The sequence below is a fragment of the Perca fluviatilis genome, chromosome 23 (genome assembly GCF_010015445.1).
Source record: "Perca fluviatilis chromosome 23, GENO_Pfluv_1.0, whole genome shotgun sequence".
Taxonomy (NCBI): domain Eukaryota; kingdom Metazoa; phylum Chordata; class Actinopteri; order Perciformes; family Percidae; genus Perca; species Perca fluviatilis.
In genome coordinates, this window is record NC_053134.1 from 23,822,049 (window position 1) to 23,845,171 (window position 23,123).

The following is a 23,123-nucleotide window of genomic DNA, read 5'->3' on the forward strand; positions in this document are numbered from 1 at the left end:
CCCACCAGTACTCTCCTCCCAACACGTTCGTCACCACAGTCAACATTCCATCACCCGGACTCACCTGTCTACACGTCTGGCATTACCTTTCCAGTTATATTTTTGTCATCGATAAATACTCACCTTCTTCACCACCTACCTTGTCCTGGTCTGCGTTTGGGTTCAGAACCTGAGAGTTTCTGACACGATTCTAGGATCAATGCTTTAGGAGTACCTGGCACCCTTTTAACGTAATAATAAAAAAAAAACTGTGCTAACTGTCATTTTGGATCATTTTGGACCATCATGGTGGGGGGAAACAAATTTTTAGTAAACAAATTTTTATTAAATGCTGACTAGCACTATTTTTTGAATATGGCTCAGAATTGTTTTCTGAATGATCTCGGCATCTGCATTACACAGTTTTTCTTTCTTTTTTGGGTGCCGGGATCAAGTTTAGGGGTTCTTCAGTACTCCTAAAAAATGGGCTAAAATCGCCCCTGATTGGTACCGTAACATAGTCTGGCTATCACCAGACCAAGCTCAATCTTTTAAGATTGAACAGTGGTCTGGGGAGTCTGCTCCGTATGTTCTACTGCACAAGAGGCGTGATCAACGGTCATAGTTGTTATGGTTTTGGTGTCTTGTCTTATTTTGGTGGTCTGTTTTGTGCTCTGTTTCCTGTTTTATTTTGAAGTCTCTGGTTTTCTGTCTTGTCTTGTCCACTTTACTTCCGGTCTTGTGTTTCCCTCCTTTTGTTGATTGCTCTGCCCTGCCTAATGTGTTTGACCTGTTTCCCAGCCCTTGTGTCACCTGTCTTGTGTTATCTCATTAGTCTGTGTATTTAGTCTTGGTGTTCCCCTTGTCCAGTGTCAGATCATTGTTTGTGTTTGTGTTTGTGTTTGTGAGTTTCATCATTAAATCCTCGTTTTCAACTTACTCCTGCCTGCCTGCCTGCCTGCCTGCCTGCCTGCCTGCCTGCCTGCCTGCCTGCCTGCCTGCCTGCCTGCCTGCTCTCTGCATTTTTGGGTCCGCCATTCCCTACTCCTCCCTGCTACACCTGACATAATGATCTGACCATCATGGACCCAGCGGAGAAACTTCTTTTCACCAAGAAGGTGTTGGAATTTGGCTTGACTGTGCAGTGTTTGCTCTGCTCTGAGCCAGACCGGCACCCTCCTCTCCTGGAGAAGCTCGCCATTCAGCGACAGTGGTTGGCAGAGAGGCCTTGGGTGAGTCACTTTGTTCCCCACCTGGAGGAAGTCAAGCTCGTGCTAGAGCGTTTTCTACAAGCCACCCCCAGTGACTCACCCACCACCAGCCTGCCTCCTCCCCAGTCGGCCAACACCGTAGCCGTCGGTGTGTGCTTTGTCAGCCCGCCTGCCACTTTGCCAGCTTCCCCAGAACTCTTGGGAGACTGCTCAGACGCTACCCGGTCAGCGTATGCCCCCAACCACAAGCAGTCCTATGACGGAACCCGCCTGGCCGTCTTCACGGGGACCCGTGGAGGCCGTGGACGGAAGAGGGTACATCGTGGCTCTCAGCGCCATGTCCCCAATCAGCCTCACAGTGGACCTGAGCCTGATCCGACCTGTGTGCCCTCAGCCGCCACGCCCGGCAGTCCAGTCGCCCGACCCCGCGCCCCTCGCACCCAGCTTGCCTTCCTTCCCGCCCTACGCCTACAGCCGCCTGCAGCCCAGTCGCTTCCATTTGGCCACTCCTGCAGCCCAGTTGCCGCTGCCGTGCAGCTCTCCTGACTCTGGGCTGACGTGCAGCTCTCTTGACTCTGAGCTGACGTGCAGCTCTCCTGACTCTGAACTGACGTGCAGCTCCCCTGATCCTGAGCTGACGTGCAGCCCTCCTGTCCCTGGGCTGGCATGCAGCCCTCCTGCCTCTGGGCTGACGTACAGCCCCTTCCCAGCCTCTCGGCCTGCTAGCGGCCTCTCCCCTGTCTCCAGGTTAGCTAGCAGCCTCTCAGTACCCCGGCTAGCTAAACTGACTCCCTGGTTCCCCGCAGCTAGCATCTCCCCTGACTTGGGCGCCAGCTAGCATCTCCCCTGACTCCGCAACCAGCTAGCATCTCCCTGACTGCAGCTGCATGCGCAGCTCCCCTGATTCGCAGCCAGCTAGCACGCTCCCCTGATTCGCAGCCAGCTAGCAGCTCCCTGATTCGCAGCCAGCTAGCAGCTCCCTCATTCGCAGCCAGCTAGCAGCTCCCCTGATTCGCAGCCAGCTAGCAGCTCCCTCAGTCGCAGCCAGCTCGCAGCTCCCTGAGTCCAGGCCAGCTAGCAGCTCCCCTGAGTCCAGGCCAGCTAGCAGCTCCCCTGAGTCCAGGCCAGCTAGCAGCTCCCCTGAGTCCAGGCCAGCTAGCAGCTCCCCTGAGTCCAGGCCAGCTAGCAGCTCCCCTGAGTCCAGGCCAGCTAGCAGCTCCCCTGAGTCCAGGCCAGCTAGCAGCTCCCCTGAGTCCAGGCCAGCTAGCAGCTCCTGGCTCCAGCCCCGCCAGACTCTTCGCCCTGGCTCCAGCCCACGAGACTCTTCGGCCTGGCTCCAGCCCCGCAGAACTCGCCTGGCTCCAGCCCCGCTGACTCTTCGCCTGGCTCCAGCCCCGCTGATTTCTCTTGGCCTGCTCCAGCTCAGCTCAGCCGTTTGCCCGGCCCTCCGGAGGGTTTTAGCCTTCATTGGCCTGCCAAGTCTCCTGAGGGTATGGCCTTCGCCGCCGGCATGAGGGGACTCTCCTTCGCTGCCCGGCGGCCCTGAGGACTCTCCCTTCGCGCCCGGCCTCCTGAGGGGACTCTCCTTCGCGACGGCCTCCTGAGGGACTCTCCGCCCGCGCCGGCCCCAGAGGGGTACTCGCCTTGCCGCCCGGCCTCCAGAGGGTATCGCTTTCGCCGCCCGGCCTCCAGAGGGCACTCTCCTTCGCGCCGGCCTCCAGAGGGCACTCTCCTTCCGCGCGCCGCCAGAGGGGCAGGCGCCGCCGCCCGGCCGCCAGAGGGTACGGCCTTGCGCCCGGCCGCCAGAGGGGTACGACGCGCCGGCGCCCGGCCAGAGGGGTATAGCATTGACCGGCGGCCGCCTGGGAGACTTCCCCCGCCTGTTTCGTCCTCCTGAGGGGGTGCCCGTTGCAGACGGCCTCCTGAACCCTCACCGTTCTGTTCGGCCGTCTGAGGGGTTCTGCCTGCCGTCGCCCGGCGCCTGAAGCATCCTGCTTCGTCGCCCGGTGCGCCTGTGGGATTCTGCCTTCTCTGTGGCGCCCCCTGTGCCCCCAGTGCTCTGTGTTTCCCGCCCCCGGGACTCTCTGTTCCCTGTGCTCCTGGACTCCCTGTTCCCCGTACCAAACCCCCTTTTCCCAACTTGCCTTTTCCCTCGCCTCCTCCCTTCCCTCCCCCCTATCTGTTTCTCCTTTTCGTTCCTTCTTTGCATTTCTCTTTTGCATGTTTTTTTTTTTTTGTTCTGTCTTGTCTTGTCCACTTTTACTTTACCGGTCTTGTGTTTCCCTCCTTTTGTTGATTGCTCTGCCCTGCCTAATGTGTTTGACCTGTTTCCCAGCCCTTGTGTCACCTGTCTTGTGTTATCTCATTAGTCTGTGTATTTAGTCTTGGTGTTCCCCTTGTCCAGTGTCAGATCATTGTTTGTGTTTGTGTTTGTGAGTTTCATCATTAAATCCTCGTTTTCAACTTACTCCTGCCTGCCTGCCTGCCTGCCTGCCTGCCTGCCTGCCTGCCTGCCTGCCTGCTCTCTGCATTTTTGGGTCCGCCATTCCCTACTCCTCCCCGTCACAACCTGACAATAGTTCAAAATGACTCTGTACGCAATTGGATAGTCCTTCAACCAATCAGACCAACGATCCGGGTGACGTACTTTGCAGAGCGACACGAAAACTCCAGTCAGGAATCGTGTCAACGAACGTGTTGGTTTGTATCATTGATCAGCGGTTTGCAGCAGCAGCAATGGCATCGAGCGATTTTTGCAGGTTGTGCAAAAAAACTAAACATGCAAGTGAGTGGTATTTACACCCACTCGAGCAATTTGTTTGCTAAACTAAAGAAGCCATTGAGCATCGTCGAGAGGTTAAAAGGAATTGGATTGAACCTGCCAATACCGCGCCAGGTCGATAAGCCAGTTTGTGATTGGTTCCCGCAGATTTGTAAAGGAAGCAGGATAGATAAATGTACAAGTTTCTAGCCTGAGCTGCAGGGAGAAATCAAATCGCCGGCAGATCAGGCTGGGTTTACCCGGTCTAACCGTGACACAAATTGGTTTGTGAAAATGAAAACGAAGACTAGAAGGATTCTTTAAATACATCCAAATCTGGATTAGCGTGTCACCGGCGGGTCACTAACTCTGATGGAATTATAACTGAGAAAACTACATGAGACGATCAAAGAAAGGCCCGAGCACAGACGAGCTGTGGGACGATAGCAGCGGGGTGAGAAGTTGGCAACTATCACTGACGAATCTGTCTGAGCCAATATGACTCAAGCAGCACTTCACATTACACACAAGGCAGAGCTCACGTAGCACTTTAGGGCTTAAATCCTGGGTTGGCTCAAAAAAAACAAAAAAAAACACAGAGTTGTGAGGAATTCATGTCATTTTCTCCCTGATACAAGTTGTCGATTTGTGATCTTTAAAGCTTTTGATGAGTTAAATGACTTCTTTTGCTCTGACAAATCTCAGATTTAGCCCCAGTTTGTACCCACAATGTACCATTATTATTACCAGGGCTTTAAATTAACTGTTTTGATCACCAGCCAACATGGCCAACATGGCAAAGTTACCAGCCAATTAGTCCATATCCACGACCTTTCACATCCGGGATTGCTCCATTGCCGTTGGAAATTCTGCCGTTTGTCCTTATTTTCGGCCGGATGGCCGTTTCCTTCCTCTTCCTTTGTGTTGGCGTTCTAACCTCCGGTGGATTTCTGAGGACTATGGTTAACTGCTCCTCAGATCTCTGCAGGGTAAATCCAGACAGCTAGCTAGACTATCTGTCCAATCTGAGTTTTCTCTCGCACGACTCAAACAACAACAACTTTTTTTGGCGGAACATGTGTACACACCTGTTCCACCTGTGTACACACATGTTCCACCAAAACAAGTTCTTTCCCGAGGCTATTTTGCAGAGGCACTGTTGCTCTGTCCGGCGCTTAGCTTGTGATCGGTTTAAAATAATGCCAATGAACCAGAGCACGTTTTTCTCCCATCCCAGAATACTGTGTGGACTAGTCAGACCCTCTCAAGGGGGTAAGTGAGCGTCCACAAACCTCCTATGGAGCCATTTTGTTGCTAACAAGCCATCACCTCCCGTTAGCATTCCATTGACTCCCATTCATTTTTCACTTTGACAGCGAATAACTTTACAACTGAAGTGTTTAAAGACTCTATTTGTCCGTTGTTAAATTTCTAAAGAAACACGACAATGTATAAAAGGCTCCATTACCTTGTACCTCACGTTATGGCTCCGTAGCAGACGCTTTTGTAAAAATAGGCTAACGATGGTATCATAACCATGCAACTTACTGTTGCATAGTAGACAAATTACTGTACAGTACAGGAGAAGCTCGCAGGCAGTTTGGACTTACATTAGCTGTTTAAGTTTAATTACTCATGTTAAATATCATTTTAGTTAGCAATAATTAGCCTGTGCCTATGTTATCTCCTTACATATACCTACGCTCTCCGTCTCTGTAAGATTGGGAATGATTGAGATTTCTCTCGGCACAGCTACCAGAAGACTTCATACTTTCAGACAGGTTGCTCACGTCACATCTACGTCTTCAAGCTCAGTTGGAGGCTGCTCAGTAACGCTCAGCCATCACCGCTAAAGTGCTTCTAATATCCTTCACTGGTCTCCGTTGCAAGTCTATGGCGTCGCTTTGTCCATTAATTTTACTGTCTATGGACCCTCTCCCGCAGCGCTGTGGAGGATGGTCTGGCAATGTGAGACTATCTCATTTTCCTAACTAACTTTACTTTAATTTCAGCTCCTCTGATTTGTTTTCGCGCCATTCCGTTTGTCTTCTCCGTTTCAGGACATAGTGTTCATGGGAAATGTAGGATTAGTACCACAAGCAATGTTGCCAGATAAAGATGAAGTTTTCCAAGCCAAACACACACCACATTTCATGGCAGAAAACAGACCAATCTGGAAACACTGACTGGTTTTCTGCAGTCTTCATTCATCACCGGCTAGTTGGCTAGTAAGTTTACAATGTTACCCGCCAAAGTTTAATTTGTACCCACATTTGGTGGGTTGGCAGGTGTCAATTTAAAGCCCTGATTATTACATTCTAGTATCCGAGCTAAGTATCCAAATTTCCAGAAACTAAACACCTGGCAATCTTTAAATTGTATTGCTAAATTACTGCTGCTACTGCTGAAGATATTTCCAGAATCCTCAAAGACTCTTAAAATCCTGGGTTGGCTCAACTATACAGCCCAAAACACAGAGTTGTGAGGAATTCATGTCATTTTCTCCCAGATACAAGTCGCAAATTTGTGATATTTAAAGCTTTTAAGTTTTATGACTTAAAAGTTAAATGACTTGTTTTGCTCTGTCAATTCTCAGTTTGTACCCACAATGTATTATTATTACATTCTAGTCAGATCGTACTGCTGCTCTGAAGATATTTCCAGAATCCTCATTTGTATGCCAGCTACACACCTGTGAAGTTTCGGGACTGTATATCTTGCATCAGCCTCAGTCGCACAGAATTCCGTGAAATGATCACGAATTGTTAACAGCGCATTACGTGGTGGTGGCACGGAATGTGTGAAAAATACGTGTGGCCACCACGGAAAACAGTGCCAATGTAAAGTCAATGAGAAGAGGACGTAGCATTAAAAGAGACTACGGTAGCGAGTAGTAACTCAAGGGGCCGTGTTTATTTAACGGAATTCGTCCGTGGGCCCATCATGGAATTTTTGGCGATCCGTGTTCATTTCACAGAATTTTTCCATGGGTCCATCACGGAATGTTTTGCAATTCCGTGAAGCTGCCACAGATTTTGAGTTAAGGGGTCGTGTTCATTTCACGGACTTCTGTGAGGTTGCTTGCGTGGTTGTGGCACTATCAGGGTGACAAAATCTGTCTGCCAACAGACAGAAATATACACACCTGGCAAAGTACAAATATACTGCAATCCTCTCCTGTGGTAGTTCCAGCTACAGCGCACACACACACGCACGCACGCACGCACGCACGCACGCACGCACGCACGCACGCACGCACACACACACACACACACACACACACACACACACACACACACACACACACACACACACACACACACACACACACACACACACACACATCTTGCCAGAAATAAGTATCTCCTTACTCAGTTTGTAGCGTAAACCTAAATTAAACATTTTATTATCAGGGCATTTGTAAATTTAGCTGACGTAGATTTTATATTTTCATATAAAAGAATGTGTTTAAATTGTAAGCAAGGACAAACAGTAGGTCATTCCCAAGAAACTTGTGAAATAGGTTTAAAAAAAATATATATATATTTTTCATCATGATGGTTATGTAATGGCTACATCTGTCTATTCCATATTGAAAAAAACAAGTCTTCACATCTTCTGCATGTGCAGTTTTCTGTGGCAGGCCTACTGATTATTTAGATGAGCCTGGGAGGATTTTTGCATTAGCAAGAAGACAAATAAAAAACACACAGTACCATCCTTCCATCCCTCATGGAGTCTCTGTTATTGATTCTCTTTGCACGTGGATGCACAGCATCTTTCCAGGACCAGGACGGGCGTCCACTCAACTGTTGACAACCTGCTGGACCAACTGTTGGCTGGACACGCTTTCTTAGAAATGAACGTTGCGTAACCGCGTTTGAGGCAGGATCAGGTGTATGTATCACTGGCGTGTTGCTACAGCAATGTTATTGAGTTAGAAAGGAAGGAGGGAGGGAGGTAGGACACAGCACAACAGTCTTCTCTAATAAGATGAAATAAGCTGCACAGGATTCATCTGAGTCATTAAACTGAGTTGTAAGTTACATGTTCAGACCTGTAACAGGCCATCTGTTGTACCGTGTTTACTGTAAAAACACAACTGAAAGTGATAGAGTCCTGGTTTGGTAAGTTAAGTCATTTATAAAGCACATTTACAGTAAAACAACAGAGGTTGACCCAAAGAAAACAGTGTGTGATGGGAATGGGTGATACTTTGGGCCCGGGTCAGACAGCGTTTGTGTGCCAGGTCCTGGATGGAAGGCATTGTGGAACATGACTAAGGCCACGTCCACACATACAACAACAATGATTTTTTCCCCCGTCTTCCCTGGCATCGTTTCAAGAATAGTTGTCGCGGGGTAAGAGGTCGAAGGCTAGAGGTCGAGGGGTGTGGGGATGACATCATCCATACGCAAGTATGCGGCTTCACCGTCCAAACGAAGCCGCGAGGGCGCCGTTTTCGGATTTTTTTCACCCTGGGACCAGGTTTAAAAAAAGTGCCTCTTCAGGGAGCGCGATTACAGGATTGGTTTGGACGATCGGCCAAAACGATGCAATACATGTGCGTTTGCACCAAAAAGCGTTTCTGTATGGATGGCCCCTAAATGTGGAACAGGAGTTGTTCTAGATCCTGGGCACGGGCGGGGCTAGAAAGGGGGCACAGGGTGCTATGGTAATGTGCATTGTATTTGGATATACAATTTGTTTAAAATGAAAAAAAAAATAATGAATGTGATGTTTGATTTAGCAGAATTATATTATGTTGTTCTATACCATCCAATATTTCCTATATTTCTAAGCAGATTTTCTATGCTGTATTCTGATAAAATGCCAGAACAGGAGGGATGAGTTGAGTTGTCTTTTTCTTGTTCAGGTTAGAAGTCCAGTGGCTGTATTTGGAACCAAAGCCCAGCCAAAATACAGCGAATTACAATAATCAAGCCGAGAGGTAACTGTTTCCAGGTCCTGGTGGGATGAAAACAGCTTTGTTTGGCTGCAGGATTCTAAGTTGATGAAAGCTGCTCTTCACAACACAACTGACTTGTTTGTTAAAATTCAATGAATGTCCACGATACAGAGCACCTAAAGCACATGTGTCACACTCGAGGCCCCTCACAGATTTTGATCCGGGCAGCATATCACTTTCTGGTTCACAATAAATTTTGGTCCTCCTAGCTTTTGTCACTTTTTCGGATGTTTTTGCCGCTTTGTCCAAAGTTTTTGTCACTTTTTCCGAAGCTTTTCTCACTTCTTTCGAAGCTTTGGTCACTTTTTCAGAAGCTTTTCTCACTTTTTCTGACATTTTTGTCACTTTTTCCGACCTTTTGGGCGTTTTTTTTTCCCATGATATATTTTAACTTTACTTTTTCTTTTTTGCCACATACGTTAGCAGTAATTTGTTAGCATCATTATGCTAGCCTTAGATCAGTTTCTTGTGACAACACATTCTCACTCCCATCGCGTAAAAATACAGACGCTTGGTCAGGTGCTTTTGGCGTTGCTATTGACGGCAAAAGTCTCCTTTAGTGTCATATCTAAACACGCTTGGTCAGGACTATTGGCGTCACTTTTGACGTAGTTAGGTTAAGGAAAAGGTCATGGGAGGGCTTATAAAAAGGTACGTTTCCATGATACGCGGGACAAGAACGGGACTATTGGGTTTAGGAAAAGAAGAACGGGACAGTTGGGTTTAGGAAAAGAAGAACGGACGGTTGGGTTTAGGAAAAGAAGAACGGGACAGTTGGGTTTAGCAAAAGAAGAACGGGACAGTTGGGTTTAGGAAAAGAAGAACGGGAAAGTTGGGTTTAGGAAAAGAACGGGACAGCTGGGTTAAGGAAAAGTGACACGTGGGACACAAACAAAGCATACAAACTACTCTTATAACAACTTCTGCATGATTTACAACTCCCTGATGAATCATGTATTGTTTCCTAGCAGGAGCTTGTAAGTCTGGCAGCAATAAACTGTGTGAAGGAAACGTTGAGCTTCAGGAAATATATCAATGACGCTTCATGATGCGACTGTGGGCAGGGCTTGATGAAGAGATTCCTGTAATTCCTACTATCTATCTTACACACTTGGCTGAGAGCAATGATAAGAGATAGGAGGAGGGTTTGGTCAGGAAGACAAACTGCTGAAGAAATTCATGAAAAATTGGGCTATTTACATGAGAATGTACATGGCTGATTATGATAGCACGTAGTGCTGAATAGGACTACGCTTATAATTGCAATGACTTTAGCATCATGAGCTAACAGCCATGTTCCTGTAGGGACTTGTGTTTCTGTGGTGACCTGTCATGAAATGTTACGGTATTTTAAAACTCATATTGCATCACTATCATACTGTCATATCACTTCAATTTTAGCGTCATTGCACAGGTTGCTCATTAAGTTTAGAACACATTTTAAAGTGTTATTAATTTAAGTTTTTGCTCCATCATCTTGGTGTGAGCCAGAGTCACCTTCAACTTGATTATTTCATTAGCACGGAAGATTTTAAAAACAGGATTAAATATGTGCTCTTGTGTTCTAATTTGTGTATCTTTTAATCTGGAAAAGCACTTTGTGCATAATGCTTAAAAATAATGTTAAATGCTATTTAGTCAGTTTACAGTGACCTATATTTGCTCCTATGATGGCACTACAACATTTCTGGGACTTTAAAGTGAGTCCGTGCTCTTCAACACTGTGTTTATAGTAAACCTGACATACATTATTGTCTGCATGAGCAGCTTTAACAACATCATGGAACTTGTAGTTCTTCTGTGATGAAGTTTGTGAATAGATCTCTCTCCGACATGTATCAAAAGAAATACCATAGTGTTTTTTTTTTCTTCAAGTTGATACAGAGTCCTAATTGCCTTAAAGTGCTTATAGGGTTTATTAATGCTAACCACATCAATGCGGGATATTCCCAACATGGCAGATAATGATGTTTGAGCACCTTTGCCCACCGGCAGCCAGTGACTCCGCCCACTCAGTATTTAAACCCACAATGTCACCAGGCGCTCAGATTCACACCGGAGAACTTGATCTTGACCAACTCGTTTGGATTCATGGGAGAGGAAAAAAAAACTTTACAATTAAGCCCACATTCTGAGCTATAACTACCAATAAGGTAAGACTTCTCTTTACTTGTGTTGAGTAGGTTTATTCATCACATGTAAGAGTTTACAAAAGTATTTGCATAATGGATTGAGGTTGCATTTTTTTGGGACATTTTCTAAACAATGTAAAGTGGTGCATAGGCTTAATGGCTGTTTATGGAAAGAAAAAAAAGCAGGAGTTGTGATGAAGAATCCACTGGGGGTATTTTAGTGCAGATAGTGTGTTTTTAAAGCGTCTCACTAAGTGAAGGGTCTAGTTCAGTGAAGGGTAGGCTACATTCAGAAGCGCACTTTTCACCGGCTCTCTTTTCTCTATGAGCAACAGGTTCATTGACCATTTTATTCCTTCTGCTTTCCCCCTAAAGGTTTCATCTACAACTACAATATCCATTGCCAGACTTGGACATCAACCTTTTGGGAACATATTTTTTTTGTTTTCATTTTTTGTGTCTTACTATTTATTTTCTCCCACTCTTGGGAGTTAAATCTTCGCCCAGTCCGTGTGGTCGCCCCCTCCTTCCCAGAGAGGGTGTAAAGTTAAAGTCGCCCCGGAGAGATGCAGTCCTTTCTCCCGCTTGCTGTGTATTGCATCAGCCTGCTTTCCCTCCAGCAGCTGCTGCTGGCAATGCCGGCTGAGCGTCCCGACAGCAACAGGTAGGACACCCTTTTATTGAGTTACTGCTTTTTTAAGCATCCTGTAAAGAGCCGCTCCGCACTTCTGATTGGCTAAATACTCTTTAACAAAGCAAGATAAGCTAGTACGTACCCGGTATTAATAAGCACTTACTGGGCACTTTGACCTGCTTGGTTGGGGGTTAAATCGTAGTGTTATGTATATTATTAAACGTAAATGAGCTGTAACGGCGGCATTGGGTATTAAATGACGTTAAACATGTTTATTTTTAAATGACAGTATACTTTAATTTGTAAATACGTCAGTTAGCTGTAACGCTTTTGCTAATTTAAGCTAACATATCCTTTTTCATCAAGCGCATTTTCGTAATTGTTAACTGGACTTTTGCATTTAGTCAGACTTTGGTAACGTTACTTAACAAAAAACGTAGCATTTCTAAAACTCTCCCTTTGTTAAACTTATTTTAAGCCAACTTATCTTTTTTTCACCAAGCACATTTTGGTAGTTTTTCAGTGGACCTTTACATTGTTTAAATTAGTCAGACTAAACAAAAAAAAATTGGCATTTCTAAAATTCTCACTTTTTAAACTTAGGCTATTTTAACTAGCCTGTAATGTATTGTTTAGGTTTTATTTTCAGTCAAAACTGAAAGGCTGGATTAAGCCTGTAGCCTGTGTGAGAAGTCCCATCACACCGTGTGTAAAAGCTGAAGTGCTGCGTTGTTGTGTCGGCCAAATAGAGGATAACGTAGCTAGAGACTGCAAGGCCAACGGCTCTCCCTCTCCCATGCTACAATAAAACACGTTTTCTCTCTCTCCTTGAGATAAGCCCTGTTGCACATCAGCTGTGGAAGAAGTGACAGTGTTAGGCAATGTATTTCAGATTCAAATAAACCATTATAACTCGCAAAACCTATTCAAAAGACCCAACTAAGCGGAAATCCATTTCATTTCTAATACTTTTTGACAGTATAATATAGTAGGCTATTTGTAAGAGTAGCAAGATCACAGTGACCTGATTGTCTCTATGGTATCACCCTTCCTATTAGCAACGTACACATCAGGCTAAAGTTTAAAGTAACTGATAATAAAGGCATGCAGGTTATGGCGTTAGATAAAATTGGCCTTATAATCTACATTTTACAGCAGATCTACAGTAAATATGACCCATATATTAGACTGTGCCGCCAAATAAGTTATAAAGTATGTTAAAAACAAAACTAATTATTGGTATCACTGTGGCGGTTAATATGAACAATTCATTTTTTTAATTATTTCTAAACATTTCAAAGATGATTCTGTCTTTTCTTCGTCATCCTCCTCCCCTTCTTGATCCCATCAGACGTCACATGACAGTTTACAAAGGTTTTGTTTAGGATAATCTCCCTGTGATTCTGTATAGAAAACTAATATTTCCGAGGTGGGAAAACCAGTTTGTCTCACAGCCCGGGCCAGAAATACCAGCATGGACTATTGTAAAGGATCTTGTTAGCCACCGAGTGGCACCTGTACTTTTCCACGCCTTAAGTGGCTGCCCAACACACATACAGTACACTACCTATTTATTGTGTGTGAGGGAGGCCTGCCAGAAATGCAATACGCCTGTGGAGCTGCAATTATGAGGAGCAGTGATGAATGTGGATGAGTTGGTGTATGAATGCCCCCTTCTGGTGGATTTTGGATCCACAGCTGCTGACTCAATGGGAGGGAGGGACGGAGGGAGGGAGGGAGGGAGTGAGGGAGGGAGAAAGAGACAGTGATGTGAAGTGGGGGCCCTGGACAAAGGCTAGCATGGGGCCCCTGAAGGCCTACCCTGATCATTTTTCTATGCATCACATTTTGCATGCATGCCAAGTTGACATGAACATTACAGCTGATCGTACCTGACTGAGAAATCATCAATATTAGGGCTGGGATGGTATAGCTGTTGTCCCGATTCGATTCTTTCACCATACATGGGTAACCGATTCGATTTGTATTTCTTATTTACTGCTTTCGGTCAGAAAACGGATATGATGAAGTTGCCGTCAGCGGTACCGTATAAACAGAAACCATTTAGGTCAAGCATTGGTAAAAAAAATTAAATAAAATAAAAAATATCGATCGAAAGTAATATACAATTTTGATTATTTCCCCCCACCCCTAATGAATACTAGGCATGGGTTATAATAATTTATTCGCCAATTAAAATTGATCTTTGTTTGAGTGATCTGATATCCATTAATAAAATCCAGAAATCGATCTTTTAATATATTGTTGCTGTCGGGCGGATAACCTTCAAAACGGTTGCTGTTCAGGAAATGAGGGCAGCTGTGATATTGCAAGAAGCAACATTAACATTTCTATTAGAATTAGATTATGTTTGTCATTGTGCCTTTATTTGACAGTTAGTGTAGAGAGAGATAAATAGGACAATCAGTAGCTTGATGGCCTGACAAGACAGTAATAAAAAAGGAGAAAGCACTTAACATCTAATATATAACAGTGTAAGAAGATCTGGGAGTGGAATTTTCCTCCAGGTGGCCATCTCGTGCATGTGTGTGTGTGTGTGTGTGCACGTGTGTGTGTGTTCAGTGGTGACACCTGGTGCTGAAATCTGACCACAATTAAGGTAAGCGAGGCTCCTGTATCCTCGCTCTGTTTGTGTTGCTAACACTGTAACCCCCCCATCATCCCCACCTCTGTTTGAAACTGTCATTACCAGCAAAGGGTCATTTTATATCTCGCAGTCTGAGAGAAACGGCTGCAGCAGTAGAGGGGGATTTCTAAGGAACTAGAAGGCCACTCAGGGAGTGCAGACCTCTGCCAAGGCATGCCCTATCTGGCAATTTCATTGTTCCAAGTTGAGGTGGCGTTTACGGGAATCTTCCCAGTCGGGGAAGTCATTTTTCAACACATAAATGCTGCACAAATGTCCTATCTCGCAATGTTATTAAGAGTAAAAAATGATTTGCGTATCCGCCCCTTGATTCAGGTCCGCTCCCAAAATGTCATGTTTTTTTTCCTTGGCCCATGCTACACCCTTCCACCAAGTTTCATGAAAATTGGTAGTTTTTCCGTACTCCTGCTGGCAGAGAGACAGACTAGGGCTGGGTGATATGGAGAAAATCAAATGTCACAATATTTGTTACCAAATACCTCAATATCGATACCGCAACGATATTGTAGTGTTGACTATCGGTTGCTTTCACAAAATATTTACACAAAGAGAGTTTAGATAAATAATCATCAGTTATGTGGATATAATGACTAAGTGGGTAAAGGCAAATAATAGAACAGTTACAACAGTCTGTTAAGTTCAGAAAATGACATCACTTTACTGTAATGCAGCCTTTAAAACCAGGACAAGGATAACACTTATGCCATATTACGATATTACGATATCGAAAAACTAAGACGATATCTAGTCTAATATCTCGATATCAATATTATATCGATATATTGCCCAGCTCTAGGACAGACATACTGAGCCGAAAACATGACCTGCCCCTTATCTCAACAGAACGTTCAGTAATGAAATACATTTCTTCATTCATTTATTTATTCATTCATTCATTCATTCATTTTGGGCACTTGTTTTTTTTTTGCACGCCTAGCTGCTCATTTCCATCAAGTTTTTTTGGGGGGGATTTTTTTCATTCTTATTTACACATTACAGTTACACTCAGCCTGTGTACGGCAATGTTCAACATGACAGAAATTGCAATGGGAAAACCTTTATCTGCTTATCTTCACCAGAGTAGGCTAATTTGATTATTTGTGTTTTATCCACTTTGGAATGGTATAATCCCAATTCTGTGGTTGGGTAGTATCATTTTTATAAGACCTCCAGCACTGTAACTGATCACAGTCTGTGGTCTACGGTCTATCTATATATTTAGATAGACCGTCACTTCTTCTGCTTCACAAACCTCCTCACTTTGCCCACCTCTCATAAATGTCCTGTGTGGCTTTTATGAGGACAGTAAATTCTCCCTCTTCTCTTGACTCCGCAGAGCATGTCCTGTTCTTTTTACCATCACACGTTGACAGCATGATTATATCAGACATGACTGCTCTACATTTCTTTCCCTCGTTGGACGCTGACACTGTGTCTGAGCTCAAATCTCTGTCATTCCTTCCCTGTTCTGTGTTTGCGTCCATGTTGTCCCTGCGTGTCCTGATAAGGACACGACAAAATCCCACCAAGACGCTGTAACAAAGCCTGACGGCTGCTTTCCAAACAAGGAGAAATTGCATGTTCCCCAGGATCCCAAGCAACGCACACCCTTCATTGTCGTTTTTATTTTAGAAAATAGCTGGGGTCCGCAGCCAAAGAAGTTAAATATGGCTTTAGCAGCAAAGCGGCTTTACAATACAGATCCCAGAAGTGGGAAGCAGCCCATTGCTTTCGAGACGGAAGACACGCAAGGCTGATTTGTGGTCAAGCTTTTTGTTACATACACCCAGAATGCCTCTGCTCCGTCTGGGCCAGGGTACGATGAGATGGCAAATCAGTCTGTGTGTATGTGCTTTGGCCACAGGTTTGTTCGAACTAAAGTCATGTTTTTCCCCAATCGATCTGCTAAATCCTTAACCCATTCTTGTTAGTGTGCATTTGAGCAGCGTGGGCTTCGACGTAGATACGCTTAACATAATATTTACCTGAGAAACAGACTGAATTCATCTGACACAGGGTGGCTTCCTGCCTTGTCGACGTTTGTTGAGCCACTCTGTAGTATGCAGTTGGCTTTGGGTCCGTCCTCTTGATTTGCTATCTATATTCTGACATGTTTGCACGTTATCAAGGAACAACAAGAACGTAACTCTCTCTTTATTGTGTATAAATTCTCAGAAAACCATTTTTATGCTTGCAGAATGATTGAAACCAGGATTGCTTGTGTTGTAAATCATCTCTCAAGACAGGCCTCTTGTCGTCTTATAAACAGGATTTTTTTGGGCTTGGACTGCTGAAAGGTACAGTGTATAAATATTTGTATGGCTCCATGGGGGTCAATCTGACCATACCAAGGCTGACGTTGAAGGTGAAACTGCGACCAAGCAGGCAAAAAAATTCCACTATGGATTAATGGCTTAGACCTTAAATTCCACCCACCACATCCTTAAAGAGCAGGTTTTTTTTGTTGTTGTGGAGGCATGAATGTGCATGTATACTATATGCATTTAAAAGGAGTAGCTTACAGTGGGAGCGTGGATCAGCAGGCTTAAAAAAACAAAGGCGGCTTCTGAGAGCTGTGATTGTGAATGTTTTGTCTGCTTGCATCGCAGTTGTGTGGTTTCAGAGCAGACGTATAGTTTTTAACTTGGCATCTGGTGTATCTTTGTAATTTACTGGCTGTACGAAGCATGCGCAATGTCCAGTTTTTCTTACATAAAGTACACCACATCCCACTAAGGAGGTTATGAAAGCATAACCGCTTCCTAACAAGTAGGATCAGTGTTATTTGTGAAATAAATCACCTTTCCCTTATTTTTGTCCTGCTTTTTGCTAACAACAATCTCCCCACTGTTACCTATTGGGAGATTACCAATGAATGTGCCATATTTACAGCTGATTAAGGCTGCCCTTGGTAAGCTTCAGTCTCTCCGCAGCATGGTACTAGGGTTAGGGTTAGGGAGGGCTTTTGTTAGGGATGGAGTTATGATTAAGGCACCAGTATACTTTATCAAAAGTACTTGTTGGATTGGTCCAATGGCTTTGTAAACCCCTTCGCCCACACCTTCCAATGTTGGAATTTGGGGGGCTGTGTCCGACAAGTTCTGTAACTTCCCAAAACCAACAATCGTTTACGGCCATTTCACACAGTGGTAGGCCACTCGCCTTTCAGTGTAGTTATTAACATTTTCGACACTAAAGATTAGGGGTTGGGAAAAAAATCGATACAGCATAGTATCGCGATATTTTTCGTGGCAATACTATATCGATACACAGACGCCAAGTATCGATCTTTTACGATATATATGTGTTGGTCAGTTTGTCTGCTTGACGATCCCATTTTGCAGCAATAAAATGGAAGTGAGATGAACAGACAGAGAAATTTATCTTTTTAGATAAAACAGATGTTGACAAAATTGTCCTTTGGGGACATCATTTGAAATTGGGAAAAATCTGAAGTTGGAAAAAAGGTAATACATTGCAATATATCGCAGAATGTTTAAAATCGCAATAATATCGTATCGTGACATAAGTATCGTGATGATATCGTATCGTGAGGCCTCTGGTGATTCCCACCCCTACTAAAGATGTGGTCAGACAAAAGTACAGTTTTTTCCCAAGCATGACTCTGCCCTTAGGGTTAGAGAAGGCTTACCCTTGGGGTAAGGGTCGGGGTCAGGGGAAGGGAGGGCTTGGTAACTGAAGCTTGCCATCAACATGGGGAGACTTCAGCTTTGATCCCTCATCTTAAAGGCAGCAATGTTGTGAGGTTAATACAGAAGAAAAACCAAACAAGGCAGCACGCAGGGATCAGCATCTGTAAAATCCTTACAAATCATCTTCAGTCAAAAGGAATATTAGTTTAATTCCCTTCAGCTAAGATCGTGCAAGGCGAACAATTAAAGGCAAAGTAGCTTGGATAGCTTTGATCGTCTGCCAATCACGGAGATCTCCATTACTGTGGAGTTGTGGGATTAAGCTCCTAATTGCCAAATTAGCCTGTCTTGTGTGATCAAACGTGACAGAGTGGAAGCGTTTTCTACCTCAAGATTCTTTTAACTTCTAGAAGAAAAAGCATGGCAGTCTGAAGTGTTTTTGGAGAGGAGCTTGGCCTTGGCTTTGCCATATATTACACATACCACACACATCATTAACATAAATTGTGATATTTAGATTTGCCTGTATACTATTAGATAACTAATTATACATTTTTAGACTGAAAAATAATAAGCAAATGCTTCAAGTGAGATAAGCAGGACAACTGTTGCATTGGAAATCTTGAAAACCAAACCACACCAAATACTTTTAACCTTATATAAAGTTCAAAAATGATCTGGCTCATTTATACTTGCTCTTCCAGGAAGTGTTCTCCTCTATACTTGTTGTTGTAGCACAGTCACAGGGTCCTTTTGGCCATCTGCCAGCCACTTTAAATGTCCTTACTAGCCAACTGTTTTTAAGCGAATTGGAATTGGTTAAGTTGCAGACCTGCAAAGTCCAATCTTGTGTACGGCTTAAAGGGTTTGTGTTAGATTGTACATTAGAGCGTACACATATTTCAGTTATTCAGGTTCTATGACAAACCACATACTTATTAAAGTATAGAGATAAAATGATGAGATAAACAAACAGATATGTATATAAATGAACCAACAAAAATTACACCATAATAACAAAACTATAAATAAAACAGGGAGAAATCACTTTCAATATAATGAAGAAGTACAGTCAGGCCATTCATCTGAGACATAGTTGTACCACTTCTGCCAGTGTTCAAGGAATGTTTCCATTTTTTGGTTATCATGAGCTGTAATCCGCTCCATTCTGTAGATATCTGTTACAATATCTCTCCATGAAGCAATTGTTGGGTACTCTGGTAGTAGCCATTTTCTAGTAATAGCCTTTTTACTGACCACCAGCATTGCATTTATCAAGTGTTTGTCCCCTTTCAGCCAACTTTGAGGTATATTTCCAAGATATAGAGTCTTAAAGTCCAAAGAAATGTCCTCACGGAATAGCCTATGACTTGTAAAGCATTGTGTATCGCCTTCCAAAAGTTTTTAATGCCCAGAAGATATGGTAGTGATTTGCGCTTTGATATCCACACTTTCTCCAGCAAACCAAAACGAGTCATTTCAAGGAGATTGTGACGCTCAAAAACGCCAGAAGGCATCACGTGATGGGCCCGGAATTGCAATTCCACCGTTTGGCCGCTATGTCCAATTCGCTTCAAAGCCCGGTGACTTCTTTTATAACCGGGGCCTCATAGTGGGTTAATCTAGCCCTGCGTATAAAGTGTTTTTTTGACTTAAGACTTACTTGAGTTTCTTTTTCTCTTACTCTAACGTTTGACCTCCGTGATCCAAACAAAAGACGATTACAGTTGTGTCTTGTATAGAAGAATCAAGTCAGAATAGGAATTTGGTGCAGGGCAAACACTGCTGCGTGGTGAAAAGCTTTCCTGTGCAGCAACCTTCCCTCAGCAGACCAGGTGGGTGTAACTTGGTGATGTGGCACCATGGCACACCAAGCCTGTCCTGGAAATAGTGCTCGCCTCTGTCTGAGGCCTGGCGTTATGCAACTATTTATTCAGCCCTTGCCACTGTTTCCCAGCGGGTCAGCTCCAGGCTCCCATACCTGCCAGCAGTGAGCCAGCAGCTGAACTGGCTGAATAAACCAAAAGCTTCACATTTCGCAGAGGAATCCCAAACCCACCACTGCACTGTCTGTAAGAGAAGCCATCTGCTGTGTGATGTCTCACATCAAAACCTCCCACCATGAGTAGAATAGCTCAAGTCAGCATTTCACAAGTGGAGAAAACGTTTTTTTATAATTAGATCAACTGTGGCTTCTGCCTCTCCGAACATGGGAAAACAGTGCCAAAAACGGTCGCAGTGGAAGATTTTTTCCTTTGACTCATAAAAAGCAAACATCAGATCTATTTGCCCTGATGCTGTATTTAAACCTCATTACAAAAGAAGGCTCTATTGCTGACATTTAACATGTCCATACTATTCATCCGCTGGCTGCCAGGTACAACAGCACTTTGCCGTTTTACTTCTCCCCGACCTTCAGCGGTGGTGATGGGTTAACACTCGGGGGCTTGAGTCACACCGTGCTGTACAAACACAGCGGTGACAGTTTAGTGAAGAGGGTCAAGTTGCGAGAAACGACTTTGTCTTTGTCAAACAGTGACCAGATGGCGAGTTGGTTGGTGCTCTGTTTGCTAAACGGCCCGTACCCACCCACTGCACAAGCTGTTTTTGCAAAGCTCACACAAACTTAGAAAAAACATGTTTATCATTAAAAGTGATGTGGTTTGGTTTTTATTTTGGCCAGATTTTAAGATTCTTTGAAAAGTATGTATGCCAATACAGAGGAGTAGAACTGCAAAGATTAATTGATTGGTTGTCAACTATTAAATTAATTGCCAACTAATTCCAAAAAATTCCAGCTTGTTAAATGTGAATATGTTCTAGTTTCTTCTCTCCTCTGTGACAGTAAAGTAAAAGTAAGTAATCTTTGAGTTGTGAACAAAATGAGACATTTGAGGACGTCATCTTGGGCTTTTGGAAACACTGATCCACATTTTTTTTTACCATTTTCTGACATTTAATACACATAAACAACTAATCCATTAATCATAAAAAAAACAAAAATTATTGACCGGACAATCTGAAGACGTTACGGTCATTGTATTTTTTAGCAGAACTAGTTTCCTCTGACATAGATGCTCTCTATTAAAGCTGCTTTTGTTTTTCAAATGTCATTTTTCAATGCTTTGGGCAACACAATTCAAATTCCAATACCCTTTTTTTTTTTAGCTGTGTTTTTTTTTTAAAATATTTTCCTTTCTTTTTTATCACCAAGATAATTAAAATAAAAAATATTTTTTTTTTTTTTTTTTTTTTGGATGAACTGACCCTTTAAAGAGTGAAAATGTGTGTCTGTTGGGCAAGAGATGTCTCCAGATTTAATTCCATGTATTGTGTATTGAAACAAGGCAGAGAGCGAGGTTCATAAATCCCTGAAACAAATGGATTTCCATAACGTGTGAAAGGATCTAACTCTGTCTCTCAGCTGAGATTTGAATGTTCTCCTCTGGAGCCCATCAGGACCACTGAGACATGGCTTGCCAGGCTAAATCTCCCATAGTTACCATTTGCTGAGTCCCAGTTGGGCATTAAAATGCAGCGAGGTGCAGGTTTTGATTGCATAATGTAATAAGCAACTGACTCAGTGCACTTGTTGTTTCAGGCAACATGTAAAAAAAAAAAAAGCCATTAACTTTTATGCTGTACATTAGGAGATGAGCATGGTGTCCACGTGAAGGGGGGACTGTGCAGAGAGCCCAGCTGTGTTCACACAGCACGGCAAAATGATTTGTTTATCAAAGCGGCTTTGTACGCTAATCGGATTTCTGCAGAGTAACCTGTGCCCTACAACATTAGTTGTTATAGTAACCATGCTGGCAGGTGCATGAGTAAATGTCTTCTTTTTTTAAGTGCTCATATTATGCTTTTTTGGCTTTTTCCCTTTCCTTTATTGTGTTATATATCATTTTTGTGCACGTTATAGGTTTACAAAGTGAAAAAGCCCAAAGTCCCCCCCAAAGGGACTTAAACACCTCCGGGACAAATTTTCACCCGACTTCTGTCTTCTCCTCAGGTTGGACCTCATCGACAGGCTCATGGACCAGCGAGAGGATGAAGCCTCGGCGTCAGGAAGCCAGGCTCACATCACCGCCCCCTCTTCAGCCATGAGCCCATCCCCAAAATGGCTGCCCGGTTTCCTGAGACACCAACCGGCTTCGGGAGCGAGAGCAGCCTCGCCAAGCCTGGCGTGGGCACGACCAAATAGGGCTTCACCCGTCCAGCGGAGGGCGCTGAGAACTCGTCGCTACGCCCACTCGCGAGGTGGTCACCACCACCAACATGCCCAGCTGATGAGAGTGGGTTGCGTCCTGGGAACCTGCCAAGTGCAGAACCTCAGCCACCGGCTCTATCAGCTCATTGGTCAGAGCGGCAGACAAGACTCATCCCCCATCAACCCCAGTAGCCCCCATAGTTATGGATGAGTTAGTTGATACCCCCCCAAACATCCACAGCAAGTCTATCTATATCTCCATTTATTTATCTTTTAATGTATTACTGGTAGTCTTTGCATTAGTTTGATGTAGTCCTTAACCCTTGCTTATGTATCTCAAAATGACAATTATACTCCCATAAATGACTGTTGTGCCTCTCTACTTTTTGTGCTGATTGACGGATTTGAAGATTTAAATTCAACACCGTGACTGACTGAATCATTTTTGAAAACCCGCAATTTGAGTTCAACCGCCGTCCTGAGAACGTTTGCCTTTTTTGTCGGGCGCTCAAGTCTCGTCAAGTCTGAATGCCCAAAAAGAAGCCAAGAGGCCTCAGTTTGACGTCTTAATCCTGTTAATATTAGAATGAAGGCTTGTGCTCAACACCATCCAGTGACGCGGTGGATATTCCCCAGGTCATTGATCAAACACTTTCAACCTGCACTCAGATCCGGAGACCTGTCAAAACCAATGGATTCCCAAAGACCGCGCAAATGACCCAATGAACCCTTTCAACTCGTATTTTTTTCTTTTTTTTTTTTCTTTCGTGTGTGTCCCCCTTTTTGTCAACTTTGGGACTCCCAAGTCATTTCACAACTGCATATACAATTACAATCTGAACTCTGACATCCACAAAATATTCCGCAAGCTCTGAGTTGAGCTGGGAGTTCGGCAGTCAGCAGGAC

At 44.1% G+C, this 23,123-nt stretch overlaps 1 protein-coding gene across 1 annotated transcript; it reads left to right on the top strand.

The window, feature by feature from the left end:
* The first annotated feature begins 10,969 nt into the window (after positions 1–10,969).
* adm2a (adrenomedullin 2a) lies at positions 10,970–22,845 on the top strand. Its single transcript, XM_039792269.1, has 3 exons — positions 10,970–11,073; positions 11,428–11,716; positions 22,020–22,845. Exons 2-3 carry the CDS (start codon positions 11,619–11,621, stop codon positions 22,426–22,428), a joined length of 507 nt encoding a protein of 168 aa, XP_039648203.1. The 5' UTR covers positions 10,970–11,073; positions 11,428–11,618; the 3' UTR covers positions 22,429–22,845.
* Positions 22,846–23,123: the final 278 nt, after the last annotated feature.

Coding starts and splice junctions, on each gene's coding strand:
- adm2a (XM_039792269.1), top strand. CDS start 11,619: ATGCAGTCCTTTCTCCCGCTTGCTGTGTATTGCATCAGCCTGCTTTCC. Junction 11,717..22,019: donor GAGCGTCCCGACAGCAACAG/GTAGGACACCCT, acceptor TCTTCTCCTCAG/GTTGGACCTCATCGACAGGC.